Raw genomic sequence first — 20,282 nt, forward strand, 5'->3', positions numbered from 1 at the left:
TACTTTAGGTCGTTGGAATAGTGCATAAAATTGGTGAAATTTAAAATGATTGCTGCAGTTAGAATGTGTCTCCACAAGACACAGAATAATTAAAAAAACCCTAAAAAAACAGCATGTTATAAACCTACAAAGTGTGATCTATGACTCTGATAAATATCTCAAAAGAATAATTTGGCATACAATATTGAAAGTCCCAATATTACAGTCCCAATGTAATGATACAATAAAGTGTCAGTGCTCCTTATGAACTCCTTATGATACAATATAAAGTGCTAGTGCTGCTTATGGACATAATATTGTGCTCTACTCCAAAGTGCTTTTAGTGCCCCCACATGGACTAACATTCACCGTATATCAGCTGGGGATCCTACTTTAAATAGGATATTACCTAAGAAACATTCCTTTATATATAGAAGGTGTCTAGGGACCAGGGTGGTTCACAACATTCCGGATCCCCCAATGATAAAGCCCTCATTCTTTACTGAAGGGTTTTTTTTCAGATGTGGTGGATGTGGACCATGTAGACATAGTAGGAAATTGCCCAGGAAAAATACAGCATTTATGTTCTACAAAAACACTATTCACTAGTACAGTACTCTATAAAAAGGTTTATTGCTTGAAACACCAAATATGTCACTTATATTTTAGAGTGTACCTCTGGGTACCAATATGTGAGAGGATTTTCAAGGACACTCACAAAAAAGGATAAGTTAACGTGTTGACAATATACAGAATAGGAAATTAGCGTCTCCAACCATTTCTGTCTGGTGCATAACAAATATCCCCCCTATCTCTCTTTCTATGCCATTAATATGGTCAAAAGACATTGGCACAGATCCAATCTAAACAATGAAATAAAGTGAGATAGATAGATAAATTGTTATATTCTTCAACTTTTATATGTAATTTTGATTAATTTAGGTCTAAATGTATACATTTGTGTTGAACAGTTCAGTAGTTCATTTAGTAACATCCAATACCAGATTTACATTGTATAAATGAATATACTTTATCATCCAATACCATTTATCAGTATCTCACTCTACCACTCGATATCAGTATTATGACTAGACATCTGGTAGTGTCTGAGTGCACATTGTATGTGTATACAGTAAACCCCCCTCCATTGCGGGGGTTACGTTCTGGACCCACCCGCGAAAAGTGAAAATCCGCGAAATAGAAAAACCCTATTAAAATACACCGTAGGCATGTTTTTTTTTTTTTTTTTTTTACTGTCACTGTACTTTTAAAAGCATTTTAAGGTCTTTAAGCACACTTTTAAAACAATAGAAACTCATTTAAATATATAAAAGATACTGAGAGACATAGCAAGAGCTATGGAAAACACAAAAATATTTAATTTTCAATGATTTATATAGTAAAATAACATTACAGAAGAAACCGCAATATACCGGGACCGCGAAAACTGAACCGCGATGGAGCGGGGGTTTACTGTATTAGTTTATGTGTAAATTGCTTGTTTTAGTATTATATTTGTCATTATTTTTACCTGTATGCCCCCTGTTGTAACTCTGTACCTCTGACATATAAATAACAATATAAGAGCATTATAACCATGTGGCAACACTGAGTGTATTCAGCATTTTAAGCCCCTGAGCAATTCAAATTGACTATCCAAGAGTTAATGCCCAAACGGTATAAATCCACTATCAAACATGGAGGATGACCAATCAGGTTGAAACACGTCAAAGCTTGGTATACGTAGCCGTGACGTATTTTCTGCTGACGTCATTTCCAGGTGCGGTCTCGCACCTCAGTTCCAAACATGGACCGAGTGGCGGCCATCATACCTCCACATATACACAAAGCTGTTTACACCAGGTGCCAGGTCCTAAGGCACAACAGCAAGTGAGTGTATGTAATGTTCTGGTACCTTTGGGTACCCTAATTACTCTTTCATAAGTGTATGCGCCCCACCATTCTCTTTTGGTAAGGTGCGCATACACCTTTAAGACTGATGCTGTCATCACTGAGCGCCGGACTGGATGGCTATTTAGATCGCCGGCTCTCACTCACATGTGTTCGTTCAAACTGCTTTGTGCCTTGATGCTAACCTGTCTTGAAGCTCTCATGCTTGCAAGCATACCTCGCTGTCGGAACCACGCTGCGCTGATCCCTGTATCCCGCTACCGGATCATCCGCTCTTGCCGAACCTCTCCTCTGCTACATTGCTATTAGTGATAAGTACCCCACAGGGGAAACCTCTATAACCTTTATACTAAAGCTTACACTATCTAGCTCTGCATACTAAGGACTATTACTACATCTGCATTATCTAAGATTGCTAGCTCTTGAGCCTACTACCACCTGTTCTTGCACTGGGTTGATCTCTCTTGTATGTCCACCTGCTACTCTGTCATCTGCTACCATACATGATTGCTAAACCTATCTGCATCCCATCTGCTACTATCTTACTTTCAAGAACATTTCCTTTCAAGTGTCTGTCATCTACCATCTCTACCCAACCTGTCTCTTCAGCCTATCATCACTGTGTTACGATATACATAAGTCACTCTAGGAAACATCTTATTGAGTGTGTGTATTTACTTGCTGAATTGAGATCATCCACACATGATGAGTCATTGGGAGTTGGGATTGGTGTCTCAGCGTTTCTCTACATGACTACTGAAGTGGAATATTTCTGCAGCTGAAAATCCACATCATACGTAAAACGCAGGAGCGTTACAGATTGAACGAACCACAAATGGATTCAGCAGAAATAACCACTCAGATGACACAATTAAAACAGCAAGTAACTGCGTTAATACACGCACTTGCTGAATTAAAAGAAGACAATCAGGCTCTGTCGCAGCAGGTAATTAGACTGACACAACTTACCACTGCTCAGTCCCCTGAACCCAAAATAAATCCTCCTTTGGTATTTACAGGCGATCGCAAAAAATTTCGCGAATTTAAAAACGCATGTTAGTTACTTTTCTTGCTAAAACCCCGTACCTACCTTACTGATCACATTAAGGTTTGTACTATTATTTCTTACCTAACAGGCGATCCTCGGGCTTGGGCAGACTCTCTTTTTGAGAAAAACGACCAGCTTCTCAACTCCTATGCCTTGTTCCTAGCAGAACTCACTAGCCTATATGATGATCCCAATAGGCAGAGTACTGCCGATCTTCAATTAAGATCTTTGAAACAAGGTAGGAGACCTGTAGAAGACTTTGTCGCAGAATTCAAGAGATGGACCCTTGATTCAGAATGGAATGATGCATCTCTGAAAACCCAATTTAGGCTTGGCCTATCAGAGGCCGTTAAAGACGAGCTCGCCCGAGCGGATCTGACAAAAACCCTGGATGCATTGATACAACTCAGTATCACCATAGATAGAAGACTACGAGAAAGAAAGGCTGAGAAAATGGGAATGCCATTATCCAGTTCTTCTCGGATTTCGGCCGTTGACCCCGTTCCTATGGAGGTAGGAACCATACGCCCACCTCTATCAACTATGGAAAGAGCCAAAAGACGATCTGGTAATCTCTGCTTGTACTGTGCATCCCGGATCACAAGATAAACGTCTGTCCCCTAGTCTACAAAAAGAAGGGTGAGTGTTCACATGTCCTCCCAGGGGGATTGACAACTTCAATCACTATCCCTTACCTTTCTGTTTGCTTAACATTACAGTGGGACCAGAACAGGATTACTACTAAGGCCATGATTGACACAGGATCTTGTGGAAATTATATTGACATACGTTTTGCTGCTTTAAATAAAGTTCCTATTATTTCTAAACTTAAACCTGTCTCAGTAAGTCTTATTAACGGTGTTCCTTTATCCTCTGGTCCGATCACTGATCAGACACAGGCACTCCTAGTCACTACTAACGGGTCTCATATGGAGACCACTACCTTCGATCTAATACCCTCACCCCACTTTCCCATTGTGTTGGGACTTCCCTGGTTGCACACACCTCAACCAACCATAGATTGGAAGGAACGGACCCTGGCCTTCCTCTCTTGCTATTGCGAGGGTACGTGTAACCTCCCGTCTTTCGGGAAGATCCTGTCTGTGGTGACAGATGAGATTGCACCACTATGTTATCAGGATCTCTCTGAGGTTTTTCTTGAGAAAAATGCTCAAGCACTACCTCCCCATCGAGACTATGATTGTAGCATTGATCTACTCCCAAATAGCAAATTGCCGTTCGGTCATGTTTATCCTCTTTCACAGGATGAACTTTCCCATCTCAAAGACTATTTGGATGAGAATTTGAAGAAAGGTTTTATTAGACCTTCCACTTCTTCCACAGCAGCAGGACTCTTTTTTGTCCGCAATAAGGACTCAAGTCTCAGGCCTATCATCGACTATAGGCAATTGAATGCTATTACAATAAAAGATCGCTATCCTCTACCGCTTATCCCTGAGCTCATTGAGCAGGTGCGTGGAGCTACCTATTTTTCAAAATTGGATCTGAAAGGAGCATACAATCTCATTCGAATCCGTGCTGGACACGAGTGGAAGACTGCATTCAGAACCAGATACGGATTGTTCGAATATCTTGTAATGCCATTCGGGCTATGCAACGCCCCTGCAGTTTTTCAACGATTTATAAACGATATTTTCAGAGACTTACTAGATGTCTGTGTTGTGGTATATCTGGACGATATACTTATATATTCACGATCCCTGTCTGAACACATAAGACATGTAAGACTAGTATTATCGAGATTGCTTGCACACAACCTTTATGTGAAACTGAAAAAATGCTTGTTTCATAAAGAAGAGGTACTGTTTCTAGGCTACATCATATCCAAAACAGGAATCGAGATGGACATGAGTAAGATATCCTGCATTCAGGATTGGCCTACACCAACCACACGCAAGGCGCTACAGCGATTCCTTGGATTTTCGAATTTCTACAGGAAGTTCATCAGAAACTTCTCTGCCATTTTGAGACCCCTCACACAGCTCACTAGCATTAAAAAAACATTCAAATGGTCAGATGAAGCAAATAAAGCTTTTCACCTGTTAAAGACAAGGTTTACTTCTGCTCCCATATTACGCCATCCAGACCCATCCCTCCAATACATTCTGGAAGTAGATGCGTCAAACATGGCAGTAGGAGCAATACTCTCCCAACGACCAACTCACACTTCACCACTTCATCCAGTCGCCTTTTTTTCTAAATCCCTAAGCAGTCCAGAGATAAATTACCCCGTGGGTGAAAAGGAACTGCTTGCTATAAAATTGGCTCTGGAGAATTGGCGACATCTACTCGAAGGCACCCAATTACCAATGCTTATATACACGGACCATAAAAATCTCCAATATCTTCAGACTAACAAAACTCTCTCTCACCGACAGGTACGATGGTCGCTATTCTTTCTAAGGTTTAACTTCCTAGTGACCTACACACCTGCAGATAAGAACAAAAAGGCGGATGCACTATCACGACTAACTGAAGAAAACTACTTCGAAATCCCTTCCGTTCCTATAATACCTCACAAACGCATTATTGGAGTTGTCCGTTCCTTGAAGGAAGAGGTTTTGCATGGTATAAGTTTGGATTCACCCCCACCACAACTAAATACTGATGCAGAAGGCTTCCTCTACTACAACGACAAACTTTACATACCACCTACCATACGCACCAAGATCTTGGAATTATCGCATGATGTGCCTATGGCAGGACATATGGGTATGACAAAGACTCTTAATCTGATTACCAGGCAATTCTGGTGGCCTGACATGAAAACATCTATACAAAAATTCGTCTCTTCATGCAATGTCTGTGCCAGGTCCAAAATTGACACTACGAGACCATCCGGTCTACTATGCAGTCTACCAATACCCCAAACTCCATGGGAAGTTGTGTCCTTGGACTTTATAGTGGAATTGCCTCCTTCCAAAGGATTTAATACCATCTTAGTGTCAGTGGACCATCTGACAAAAATGGCACATTTCATTGCTATTCGCAGACTACCTTCGTCCAAACAAACGGCAGAACTCCTGATGAAACATGTCTTTAAGTTACATGGTATCCCAAAAACTCTTCTGTCTGACCGTGGATCACAATTTATTTCCAAGTTCTGGCAAGAACTATGTCACATACTACGGATCGAGCGGAAGCTCACTTCTCCTTACCATCCGCAGACCAACGGACAGACTGAAAGAGTCAACCAATGCATCGAGCAATATTTACGTTGTTACACTTCTTACCAACAGGATGATTGGGTGGATCTTCTCCCTCTGGCAGAATTTGCCTACAACAACGCAACCCACAGTACGACCAAGCAGAGTCCGTTCTACTTGAACTATGGGTTTCATCCCTCTATTCTTCCACCCCGCATCCTTCCTTCAAATAACCCAGTAGCCTCAGACTATCTTACCCAAATAAAGGACTCTCTGGGTTTGCTTAATACTACCATTGCACACGCTCATAGTCAACAAAAGAAGTACTATGATCTTCGCAGAAGACCTTCTCCTCAGTACGCTATCGGGGACCTCGTTTGGCTCTCAACAAAAAATTTAAGACTGAAAATCCCTAGCAAAAAGCTTGGACCTCTGTTCTTGGGACCTTTCCCAATCAAGAAACTTATTGGAAAAGCTGCAGTACAGCTTACATTGCCAATAGATCTCAAAATACATCCCATTTTCCTTGTGTCACTACTGAAGCCCCATGTTCCTGACCAAGGAATAAGGCCTACTATCCCACCTCCTCCTCCTGTACAAGTTGAAGGTGGAGAAGAATATGAGATAAAAGAGATTCTGGATTCTCGTATCCACAGAGGAAGACTTCAGTACTTGGTTCGATGGAAGAACTATGGGCCCCAAGACGACACCTGGCTAAACACCTCTGACATACATGCCTCTAGATTAATCCGCAATTTTCATGCGAAGTACCCAGACAAACCAGCTCCAGAGGCCTTCAGGAGCCGGCCTTAAGGGGGGGGTACTGTAATGTTCTGGTACCTTCGGGTACCCTAATTACTCTTTCATAAGTGTATGCGCCCCACCATTCTCTTTTGGAAAGGTGCGCATACACCTTTAAGACTGATGCTGTCATCACTGAGCGCCGGACTGGATGGCTATTTAGATCGCCGGCTCTCACTCACATGTGTTCGTTCAAACTGCTTTGTGCCTTGATGCTAACCTGTCTTGAAGCTCTCATGCTTGCAAGCATACCTCGCTGTCGGAACCACGCTGCGCTGATCCCTGTATCCCGCTACCGGATCATCCGCTCTTGCCGAACCTCTCCTCTGCTACATTGCTATTAGTGATAAGTACCCCACAGGGGAAACCTCTATAACCTTTATACTAAAGCTTACACTATCTAGCTCTGCATACTAAGGACTATTACTACATCTGCATTATCTAAGATTGCTAGCTCTTGAGCCTACTACCACCTGTTCTTGCACTGGGTTGATCTCTCTTGTATGTCCACCTGCTACTCTGTCATCTGCTACCATACATGATTTCTAAACCTATCTGCATCCCATCTGCTACTATCTTACTTTCAAGAACATTTCCTTTCAAGTGTCTGTCATCTACCATCTCTACCCAACCTGTCTCTTCAGCCTATCATCACTGTGTTACGATATACATAAGTCACTCTAGGAAACATCTTATTGAGTGTGTGTATTTACTTGCTGAATTGAGATCATCCACACATGATGAGTCGTTGGGATTGGTGTCTCAGCGTTTCTCTACATGACTACTGAAGTGGAATATTTCTGCAGCTGAAAATCCACATCATACGTAAAACGCAGGAGCGTTACAGTGTACTTCTGTATCTTTTTGATAATACATTTTTTGGAGTGGCTTTACGCTGTGAGATTTTTTTTTTTTGTCATCCTTCCCTCTGAGAGATATTTTTGGGTATGCTCGGTATCATCTGGCAAAGTCAAGTGGCGTTGATCAACTAGGGGATTTCCCCAAAAGCGACCTCACTAGAGATAGGTTGTCAGTTATACTGTATATGGTGGGTGTTAGTCCATGGGGGGGCACTAAAAGCACTTTGGAGTGAAGCACAATGTTATGTCCATAAGGAGCACTGGCATTTTATATCGTATCATAAGGAGAACTGACAATTTATTATATTATGACATTGGGACTGTAATATTGGGACTTTCAATATTGTATGCCAATTTTTTCTTTTCAGATATATATCAGAGTCATAGATCACATTTTGTATGTTTATGATATGCGCAGTTTATTTATGTTTTTTTTTAAATTTTAGAATTTTTTTTTTTTATTGCATTCGTCTCCAGTGTATGTAATGCGCTTCATTCTGACACCTTCCACCCCTACGACTAAGCCCTGTGTGTGTAGAGTATGTGTTCTCCAGGAATGGTTATGGTTATGGTTCATGCTGCTATAAATCCTTTATTATTGGTATGTCATTGATGCATAGCTACTCTGCTCTTCGTGGTGTATTTAGAGTGAGGATGGCTCCCTTTCAGCCCAGCACATTAGCCCTGGGAGATTTTGGAAGCTTGCACCTGTAAGTGGAGGATAGCTGCACATTCTTAAACTGTCTTAAGTTCACACACAAAATATGAAAATTGAGCCAATACCTTACCCCCTTTCCAACCCCCCATTCTCTGCTGTACTTACCTCTGTGGATGCTAAGCTGTCAGTGCCCAGACAGCCTCTATAGCAGTCCAGGGATTTGAAATCCCTGCTCTTTTCCCTGTTCTCTGTGCATTGCTTTTGGTATAGCATCACTCTGATCTGTCCCAGAAGTGCTGCACAGAGAAAAGAGAGAAGAGCGAGAATTTAAAATCCCCAGACTGCTAACAGGTTGCATGCTCACACAGCTCAGCATCCACGGAGATAAGTACAGTGGGGAAAAGGGAATGGGGGGAGGTAGGGTGCATGGTGTTCACCTTTTTATTTATTCTGAAAAGACGAATGAACACTCTAAACTGTTTGATCTTGGATCAGGAATGTTTGATTTTGGCACTTTATCAGGTAAACACATTGGGTCTTTAGGGATACATTTCATATTAGGGATCATATTAAGGCTTGTAAAACAAGAAAAACGAAGTGGGCAATTACGCCTAACTCCAATAACATAAGTAATTCAAGGTAGCCAGCACTGGAAAGTATTTCAAACAAAAGTTCAAAAGTGAAAACAAAATAACAGTGCAGCACTAATAACCCTAACAGAATAAATTCATGATTCATAAAAACCTTGTCATACAGTATGTTCATATAATAGTCCCAAAACACAACAAGGCTACATCATTCAAAAATGTCTTCACATTCTATCTTCAGTAAGATCCCTAACGCATATGAGGTAATATTTACGAGGTGCATTCCAAAATCTGTTTGCCCATATCAGTTGCCTTGATAATAAGACCTCTTACAACAGAAAATGTCTATAGGTGACTATTTATAATTCTTATACTACTAGCATTAGTAAATAGATTGGAAAGTATATCATAATTAGTTGGTTTACAATTTTTTTTAACATTCCTTCAGTTGCTTCCTGGTTTCCAGACCTAGGCAAATTATGTCATACATTCCAGGTGTCTTTAGAAGGGGAGGAGTTGTTTTCTCAGCTAAGCACACTCTCCTGCCTGCACTCCTGAGCCATGGACAGATGGATTCCAGGAAGTAAATGCTAAATGAATCATCTGCCCTTACTTAAGATGGCCACAGCTAAAAATGTCAGAGGGTGTTTTTCAAAGTGATTTCTTAGCCAAGTAAAGTATAGAGACATGGATAGATGTGTGTTTGCTTTGAATATGAAAAATGAATCAGTGTTTTTAGTAAGGAAGAAAAAAGGGGTCATCAACTGCAACATTAAATCTAAAAACGATTCTCATCCACCTATTTCATCCCAAAATGACAATAGCTCAAAGAGAAGGATACATCATAGTGCTCACTGTTGTCATAAATAAATATTACTAAATAAAATGATTCTACTCACAAAAATAACGTGGTTAGTGCAGGAAACAAGTGAAATCAACCAAGGTGTTATTGTCAGAGTCCTCTTCACACTGTGCAAATAATCCAGTGTGTTCACTCTACACCCAAGTGCATTAAATCTGCTCACCTTTAGCAAGTGACCCCTAAATTACAGGACGTCCAACAGAGTTTCTGAAGTGTGAAAAGAGGTATACCTTCCAACGGTCCCAATTCTGCTTGTAAACAGGCAGATCAAGTGTTAATCTCTCCACTCCTTCCTTGCAAGCAACCATACTCCTCCCATAGGAGAAGAGGGCCTATAGTATATACTGATAGACTTTATTGGCCAAATCCACACTATTAAAACAGTAGAAGAAAAATCAGCTTGTATCATACAGAAAGGTCACTGTACAGCAAACTTTACAACCTGTGTCACTCTGCTTGAAAACAGCAGAGATAATGCATGATAACGTCACTCATGTGGCTTCTCCCTAGTGTCCAATCAGGGACTTCTTTAGAAGGTATAGGTATTTATTCTGTTCTAGTTAATAGCACTGACTGTTATTTTTATTATGTTTAGGTTATATCAGCGGTACTCTTAACATTTTATAGGTTAAGTACTTAGGTTCAGGTTATACGTAAATGTGTGTTGTTGGGTTGTAGGCTAAAGAAAACATGTGGGCATTTAGGTAGTGATTAACTGGCTGCTAGACTGGAGAGCAAACTCTTCTAGGTATTTTATCTTGTATTCATCTTCTTTCAAGAGGACTTTAGAAGCCACAAACCCTGGGGTGCTCCTAAATAGAAATTGCAAATAGAGCTTATATGGTCGCATGGAGCCTGCCCCTTCTGCCACCTGCAACTTTCTACTTTCTCCTGAGTCCACCATTTAAATTTGCCGGGCAGTAGGAAAGTGCAGTTGTTGTGCCGGGCAGGGCTGAACGGTTGGCATGCAGGCTTTGGTTGCACTTTCTGTTAGGTCTGTTTTGAAGCTTCTGTAGTATTTTAAAATTTTTGTTTGGGGACATTATACTCAAATATAAATGGGAATGCTGGCTACGTTTTTAACCGCTTCCATACTGGGCGATTTCTGACTTTCCTCTCCTACATGTAAAGATCATTTTTTTTGCTAGATAATTACTCCCAACCCCCAAACAGTATATATATATTTTTAGCAGAGACCCTAGGAAATAAAATGGCAGTCATTGCAATATTTTATGTCACATGGTATTTGTGCAGCAATTTTTCAAATGCAATTTTTGGGGGAAAAAACACTTTCATGATTTAAAAAAACAGTATAGTTAGCCCATTTTTTTGTATAATTTGAAAGATGTTATGCAGAATAAATAGATACCTAACATGCCACGCTTAAAAATTGCTTACACTCATGGAATGGCACCAAACTTAGGTATTTGAAAACCTCCATAGGCTACACTTTAACATTTTTTTTACATTTTACCAGTTTAGAGTTACTGAGGAGGTCTTGTGCTAGAATTATTGCTCTCGCTCTAACATTTGCGGCGATACCTCACGTGTAGTTTGAAATTTCATCTAAATATGGGGATACAACATACGTATCGCTTCTGCGTGCGAGTACAAGGGGACAGGAGCGCTTTAATTTTTTAGTTTTTTTATTGTTGATTTTATTAGAATTTTTTTATTTTTAAACTTTCACTTTAAATTATTATTTTTTTTATCACTTTTTTCCTTTTACAAGGAGTGTAAACACCCCTTGTAATAGGAATAAGGCATGACAGGTCCTCTTTACATTGAGATCTGGGGGTCTATAAGACCCCACATCTCTCCTCTAGGCTGAAAAGCCTGAGATAAAAAAAAAATGATCTCAGCCTTTCCAGCCGAACACTTGGCAAGTTTACAACTGCCGGGGCCGGACGTGATGTCATAACGTCGCGCCCAGCCTCTGAGAGTCATATTGATGACTGGGGACCATCTAGTCTCCCGGTCAGCTCTATGGTAAACTTCCGCTGCCGGCAAATTCCTTATCCGGTTCGCAGATTGCACGGGCAAGCAGGTAGAAGCACCAGAGGGTGGCGACGAGGTCCCCTCCCGCCGCCTGTAAAAACAATCAAGCGGCTGAACTACTGCTGTTGGGAATCGCAGGTGGAAAAAAAAGGTATCTGAATGATGCCTGCAGATGCACCCGACATTGAGATATTTCTGCTGAAAGCCCTGGACGTTATATGATGATCATCAGTATGGAAGTGGTTAAACAAGCTACCTGAAGGATTCAGCTTTTTTTTTTTCAGTAAACTTCTTGACACTTTTTAAAACTTTTGAGGGCCCCATGTACACAGTAATGCTCCAAATATGCTGGATTTTCTTCTGCAAGAAATTAGCAGAAAAAATGTCACTAATATTGTGTATGTATGTGCGTATACTGCTGGCCAGAATATTCATTTTTTTATGGTCTTTCAAGCAATATATGTGTGTTTTAGATACATTTATGCATGTACGTACGTAAAATAAATGCTGATATGATATGAAAATGCTCCAAGCACAGGTTTGGGGCAAATTTTTTTATGTCCCCTTACTATGCACATAAACATCCTTGTGTGCATAGCCATTATAAATAACTTGCAGCTGCATTCATGGGCATTAATTAATGCCACAAGCCCTAAACAGTGGCATTTTTTTTTAAATGCCTGAGTGCATGAGGCCTAATGAGATTACTGGAGGTCACTTAAATGGATCTTCAAATCACAAAATAAAACTGGCCATACACCAGTAGAATTACATTCACAAATTTTCATTATCAGAACATTCATTTCATTTTCTAATGGTTAGTGGGTTAAGTCAACAATTTAGTTCAAATTTTTGATCGTAGTGATGATGAACATTGAGTATCTGAATGAACGAAATTCTAACCATGAATGTGAGTTTTGTTTGGGAAATCACCTTAATATGCCTGGAACGCCATTCATTTTAAGGACTTTTGAACTAAATTTTTAGGCTCAGTCATGGCAAAATCTAATGCTGCGATGGATTATTTTTCAGAATTTCAAAAGAAAATTTGAACAAAAATTTTCCTGGTGTGTAGTCCCTTACATACTACAGTATAAACATACTACAGTATAAACAGTCTTATTAAATAAGGTAGGGAACAGTTTGTAAAGAATAACTCACAACAGTCAAAAATAGTTTAATATATACTGTATATTTTTAATAGGTTGACGTGATTTATAGGCTCAATAGGCCTGACTTTATTTTTCAGGTCTGGACGAAGAAAATCTACAGCTGGCTTTCTAATGTTTGCTGGACTTGCCTGTATATTTACAATGGTGTTACCAGAAAATAACAGTAAGTAGAAAATAAGAGAGAAGGCAAACTATTATCTTGTACAAATGTTCAATGTACAGGGCTTACTGTAGATTTGTAATACTTGTCCATTCCTTGGGACTTCTTGATGGTTCAAGTGTTCAGAAATTCTTTATATATGTCCTGAAACCTGACAACTGAGCTAAACTTATTATGCCTAAATACAAGAGCCATGTGTATCCTTTTTTCACTTTGGTCTTAATGTTTATTTCTCCAAGACGTGCAGTAATTCAGCATGAAAAACTCCCGCACTTTGCCTCGGTGCAAGAATTTCTGTTAATAAAGACTTAAAAAAGAAAAAAAGCAGCGCTGTATGAATAATAGTGATGCTCTTCAAGAAGTTTACAAATGTGCATATACAAAACTGAATTTTAAATCAAATAAAATAGATCACAATAATGTGAATAAAAGTCCATAAGTGTAAATGAAATTGTTCCAGTGTTATTACTCCACAATCTCAGTGAATCACCATCTGTGTGCTGCCTCCACCAAATATAAGAAGTCCAAATATAAGAAGTCCACACTCACCAGAACCAGTTGCTGTCTAAGTTATAGGACAGCAAAAGCGCATTCAGTATTCATTGGTCTTCCTTACGAAGATACATCGAATACTCTATGGATGTGGTAGATCTTCCAACCTCACAGGTGAAGTCATCAGGGAAACTGCTCAATCTCATCAAGCCAGACAGAAGAATCACTGACACCAGGAATGTTAAATCCAGTAGATAGGAAGTATTTAGGAAATTGTTGGAAAAGATAGGCAGTATATGGAAGGAAGGGAGAGATATGAATAGGAAACACAGCATGGAGGAGAAAAGAATAAAAAAAGGGTGGGGGTGTGGGTTCTGCTAAAGGTTGTGGAAGGAGTCCTAGACTTTACTCTTCTGAATAATTAACTTTGTGTTATGGGCTTGCAAAGAAGAAATTCATGGGTCAGCTCAAACTAATTCGGGTCAACTGGTAAAAAAAGATGAAAACTTAAGGTAGTCTTTAGGCCTTTTCACACTGCAGTGCATGTATTTATACATTGCAGCACTTTTAAAATGCAGTATGTATTTTTAAAAAATGCATAGCATATTTAAAATGCGTTGCAGTGCATAAGCTGTGAATAGCTAGTTAGGGATTCTGTCGGGGCCCGGCCCCTAACAACCAACTATTCATTGGTTTTGAAGGAGCCGGAACCCGACAGCGTCCATAACAACCAATGATAATGCCTCCCCTGTGGTCAACATGCTCCAGTTCAGGAGGGATGCTACCACCAGAGGGAGAGGAGGCTGAGAGACAGTGAGCAGAACAGTAGGGAAAATCAGCTCCCAGAAACTGAGGGGAGGAGGCAGGGGAAGGGCGGACTGAGCTGGTGACCACCAAGGGGACAAAAGGCTGTGCGGCTGGAGGGGGGGGGGGCACTGTTTACATCCCTGCTTATTGTTAGGGAAGCCAGCATGACTCTTTAAGAATCAGCTATTTACTGGTTGTTAAGGATGGCATCTCATGGTCAGATAATGTGTCCTTTTTTGTCCTCCTCTGTGGACCATGTATTTGCATCCTACCTGTTTGCACGATGGAAAATGGATTGGTGTCCTTGTTCAGTGCAGCCCAGGGCCCAGCCATGGACGGGAAGGGGCACTAGCATCCCATGGCTCTGTTTGGCGGTGATGTTTGCCCGGTGAGGATGCCCCTATCCTGTAGGTCCTGGCAGGGTCAGAAGATTGTGTCTGGCCACCTTCGGTCATCCCACTCCATGGTAGTTGTTTTTGTTTGTTATATTGTGCTCTCTCTCTGTCCCTGGCTTTAGGGGAGATCGGCCTCCCATGGTGGCTGGAGCGCGTCGAAGATGAGGCTTGGTTCGCGCATTCGCAGTCGCTCGGGACCCGATGGCCGTGGGGGTACGGCACCTGCGCGACGGAGGGGCGGCGACGTCATTCAGGCAGGGATTTCAAAGCTGCTGTCAGTCCCAGCCTCTTTGGGAAGACCTGCAGGCATTGCAGATGCTTCCCCAAGCCCTTTGCTCCTCTCCTCTGGTATCCCCAGTGGAGAGGTATGGGGGGGGGGTGGCCTAGGTTCCTGTTCTTATTTCCCATAAACTTGTTCCTTTTTTTTTTTGTGAGCGTGACCTTACAGCTCTGGCTATGGATTTATCTTCACCGCCTTCTTGTGGCATCCCTCTTGCAATAGGTGGGTACTGTGGTTGCCTTTTCCACCCTGGCTCGTCTGAGGTGTTCCTTGAGCCGCCCTACTATTTGTCACTCTCTCTTTAGGTCTGATCGCAGAACTACAATGCATGAGGACAGAGACCTTGCCAGGCCACATTAACACTCTTCATCGAGATCCAGATGGTATGACTCTAGGATCAGGCATCAGGGGAGATGCTTCAATGCCCCCCACCCCCCCGGACACCGCACCCACCGCCATGATAGCCGCTCCTCTCAGAAAGCCTGCTTAGGATGCGGGACTCTTGTCCCAGAGGACAAGTCCCTATGTGAGCCGTGCTTTGCTCATGCAGCTGACAATCAGAAAACTCGGGTGTCATCTCCACCCTTCTGAGTTCTAGGAGGGCGAGCACGAACAGAGTCTACAAAAAAATTTGAGCCAGGTTCACGGAATTCACGTTCTCCAATTGGAAATCATACACAAACTGAGTGCAAGATATCTTAGGATGTCTACAGTCAGGTCTAGATCTGGCTCTTTTTGTTGGCACTCCTAGAGTTCAAGTCTCGGCCTTGTCATCCTTCACTGGGCCAGTAATCTGCTTTCCTGGCAATTTTTCAAGGGTGCAGTTAGACTCAGGCCTCAGAGGAAGCCGAGATTTCCTGAATGGGACCTTCAACTTGTTCTCAACTCACTCTCTGAGTACGATGCCAAAGGAGTCAACTCTGTGTCTGCCAGGAATCTTTCCATCAAATCCGCCTTCCTAGTGGCGATCACCTCGACTAAAAGAATGTCAGAGATCGGAGCCCTTGGCTACAAAGAACCATTCCTAACCTTTTTCCCAGACCGAGTAGTTCTCATACCTATGTTCAACTAAATCCAAAAGTCATCTCCGTCTTCCACGAAAACCAAGAGAGTGTTCTTCCTACTTTCCGGGCCTCAGAGGTGCCCGAGGCTCACCCCTTAGATATGAGGAAAACTCTGAAAGATTACTTTCAGGCTACAGCATCCTTCAGACAATCGGATCATCTTTTCATCCCCTTTTCTGGCAAAAATAGAGGTAAACGTGCCTCGTCTAGAACTATCGCAGCCTGGATCGTTCTGGCTATCCAACACGCTTATAAGGCAAAGGGCTTGGCTCCCCTGGAGGCGGTGACAGCACATTCGACGAGGAGCATCTCTACTTCCTGGGTGGCTTCCCTACATGTGTCCCCAGAAGTTATCTGCCAGGCGGCCTCATGGTCATCCATTAATACTTTGATGGCCCACTACTGTGTAAAGCTGGCATCCTTGTCTTCCGTCAATTTTAGTTTGAAAATTCTGTCTGTTGACAGTGTGAATTAAAGTTTATTTTTTGTTCAGCATTCCCACCCATGTGGCATTGGCTAGTTATTTCCCACACACAGGGACAGAGTCTGTCAGGAAAACTGAAAATTTCCTATCCTATACTTACCGTAATTTTATTTTTCTGATGGATTCCAAGGCAGGAGGAGTTTCCACCCACTGGTCTAGATACGGCTAGTTATGGAACACATTCTCTGACCGTGAGCTGTAACTTATGGGAGTAGGATCCTATAGCATAGGAGAGGAGGCGGGGTAAACTCCACACGTAGGCTGCCCTTGAGTCCATCAGGAAAGGAAAATTACGGCAAGTATATAATAGAAAATTTTCATTTTTTTCTGTGTTCCAGTTGCAGGGATTTTCCAACACTTCCTGTCCTGACAGGAATGGAGGAGAAATCTCCCCAATAGAGATTAAGACAACAGTAAAAACCCGACAGAGGTTCTATTCCTTTACAGTTTTTTCTAAAACAAAATAAAAAATTTGGTAGGAGCTGGCCTTCAACAAAGACCAGGTACCTTGTAACCTGTAGTAGTATTGTAATAAACTTTAATAACGTGTTTAAAGGCAGAAAACCTGCCTTAGCACATACATTATTGCAATGCACGGTATAAGTTCTGAATCATTGCAATGCCATTCATTTTGAATAGCACCCCAATGCATTACGACAATGTGCATGCATTGCAATAGGCTGCACTGCATGGCAACACACCATAGTGTGTTGTGGCAAAAAATGTTTTAAGGTCCATTTTTTGTAAGTTTTTAGTGCTTTAGAAGTCCATTTATTTTGTTGGACTGCCCTGATGCAGTGAACAGTAATGCGCAACATAATACGTGTTGACTCTACACAAATGTAAATGGGTCCTAACTGTTCCTTTACCTCAAAAACAGAAAAAAAAAAAAAAACGAAAGCTGTTTTTTTGGTTAAACAGCAGTGTGAAAAATATCTTAATATTCATGTGATGGCTGATGGTAAAGCTGTGATATTGAGATGGATAACCTTGGGCAGTAATTCAAATCATTCTTAATTTAATTTAGAGTAAATTAAAGAGGAATTTTCGGTAAAGATTAAGTATGTTCTTATAAGAGGAGCAGACTTCCTTCATATGCATAACCACAAGCTGGAACACAGCGTAGATATTATTTACTTCATTCTTCCATTACTGAAATAAAAGGCTGCCTTCCTTACAAATTATTTTTTTTTCTTTCTAAAGCAGAAGAATCGGCTAGATTTTTAATTTCCTAACAGCAAGGGTGTAGCAAAACATAATACATTACTGTAGTTGGAGGAAAATAATTGAAGTGAACTTAGCTTAACACTATTTAAGGAACGTGTTAAAAATTGCAGGGCGAACTAAGCAAATTTTAAGTAAAGAGCTCTGAACTTACATTATTAGTTTAAAACATTTTCTGTTTTCATTTAAAGCTGAACTCTGGAAAACTGAAAGGCCGTTACTGCATCCACACTGCAAGGCCTAACTGCTCATTCAGTCTAAGGGATAGTAGAAGCTTTCAACTTTAACGTGTTTTTTTTTTTTTTTTTTTTATTATTATTTCCATTGTCACTTTAATGTTTTCACTAGTTCAATACATACTAAGGGGTGATTCCTGATATTTCAGTTATGGTTAATTGCTGATAGATTGTTTCACCTGCTTCCATTGCCAAAGCAAGGTCATAAACAGTCCTAATATCTGGTTTGTAACCTTTACAATGGCGTTTCAGTATTCCTGCAGCAGCCAGAGTCCCAGTTCATCTCAGTGATGTGGCATGAGTGTCAAATCTTAGGTGCAGTAACCTTTTTGCCTTGGAAGATAAGACGTTTGTGGATGAATGATTTATTCCCTTTCCGCCCCCTCCTGGTTGCCCTATAACTGGGTCTTGATGCCAGCAGGCAGGCCAAACTTCCCAATCGTGCAGTCCTGATTGACTGTCACAGTTGTCACATGAGCAGGAGCTGGCTGTCTGTGACAGTTGGGTCAACTGCACAGTGAGTGACTCTCAGCACAGAAACCTTGGCTGCCATGAACGTAAATTTGCAGCATGTGGGCGTTAGGGCCCTCCCTCCCTGCCGAACACTTTTGTTACATTGTCAAAAAGATTTTAAGGAATGTGCTCAAAACAAAATGATTGGTTTAAAGCTGATTATTTAAAGGGACTTTGTCACCCAGCTAAATCACCTGAATCATACAGTGCAGCGCACAGGCTGGATATTCAGATATCAGGTTGTAGGCTGTTACATTTAGGTGAGTAGACGATGGCAAAAGCCCCCAGGCGTACTCTTATAACCCCAACCCACCCTGTGAGTCCTCAGTTTTTTGCTAATGTCCTGTAGGTTTTGTACCTCTTCTTCTCATGGATACATTTTCAATGCTTAACCACTTTTCCTTATTGCCCATTTATTTGATTTTGGATTCTTCAAGCAACTCTTGCATGCCTTTTGCTATAACATTAGAAGCAGTATTGCTGGATTGGTGTAACTCTGGTAATAGCTTAGAATTTGTACCTGGGCCCCATGCTGTGGGGACAGCCAGTAATGTTGTTTCGCACGTTAGATCCTGCTTAAACATTCACCTTGGCAACAAGTGTAGTTAGCTGCAGGTACAGATAAGCAAACGTCTGTGGTCCATTGCTATGGTTCCCAGACCCTAACAACCCCTATGGAGATATGCCCATTGTGACAGACAAAGCCTGGACCCATATAAGGACCAGTGACAATAAACATTTAAAAAAAAGTTCTTCCTGATTAATGGACAAATGCTGTAGCTTTACAACAAGTAGGAGACTCAGTATCTCTATTACTTGAAGTACATTTAGGTGCCCCCCTGAATAGTATTTGCTTTGTGCAAAGCTATCAGGAAGGAATGTATTTGAGTTTATTCAGTTATTGGGAGTTTAAACTTTAGAACTTGGATATTGGAAACCAACAAATATCTGCTCAAATACAAATTATCCGACTGCCCTGAACATTCTTTTGTCCCAGGCAGTTGTCGTTCCAGCACCTCTAGAGAACAAGTTCAAAGGATTCTCCTCAAATATGTTCATGGTACAAAAACCCAACAGGGGTATGCATCCTGTTCTACACATAAAATATATAAACTAGTAACTTTGTGTTCCAAAGTTCTGTATCAAATGCGCAAGGCCAGTAATTGATTCTCTGAGACATGGGGAATATCTAGTATCCGTAGACATTTAAGATGCCTACCTACATATTCCCATGTATCCACCTCCTCAGTGCTTTCTGTGCTTCATAGTGGGAGACAAACACTTCCTATTTGTCATACTGCCGTTCAGCTTATCCTCTTGCCCTAGACTATTTACAAAGGCACTTGCACCTCTACTTGCCCTTTTTGAGAACTTGGTCTTTTCAGTTCAGAGGGTACCTATACGATCTTCTTCTGATGAACCCATCTCTCTTTAAACAATATGCAAATATCCAGTGACTATCCAGATTCTTCAAACCTTTGCCTGGGTAATCAAATCTTAGCCTTCCCTTTGTCTATAATATTTAGACCTTATTCTAGACATGGCCCAGACAAAAGTTTCCGGTAAACAAACTTGCCTCCCTAA

The 20,282-nt window shown here is 41.1% G+C and overlaps 1 protein-coding gene across 1 annotated transcript in view; it reads left to right on the top strand.

Moving 5' to 3' along the window:
• The window catches only part of LOC309564274 (solute carrier family 22 member 15-like), a gene marked incomplete at its 3' end in the record, with an annotated part of 458,247 nt that overhangs the window by 191,855 nt on the left and 246,110 nt on the right, over window positions 1-20,282 (top strand). The window contains exon 8 of the mRNA XM_082268897.1: window positions 13,121-13,206. Coding sequence (XP_082125023.1) covers window positions 13,121-13,206 — 86 coding nt within the window. The remainder of the gene's footprint in view (window positions 1-13,120; window positions 13,207-20,282) is intronic.

Source organism: Pelophylax lessonae (assembly GCF_965119305.1).
Source record: "Pelophylax lessonae genome assembly, chromosome: 9".
Taxonomy (NCBI): Eukaryota; Metazoa; Chordata; class Amphibia; order Anura; family Ranidae; genus Pelophylax; species Pelophylax lessonae.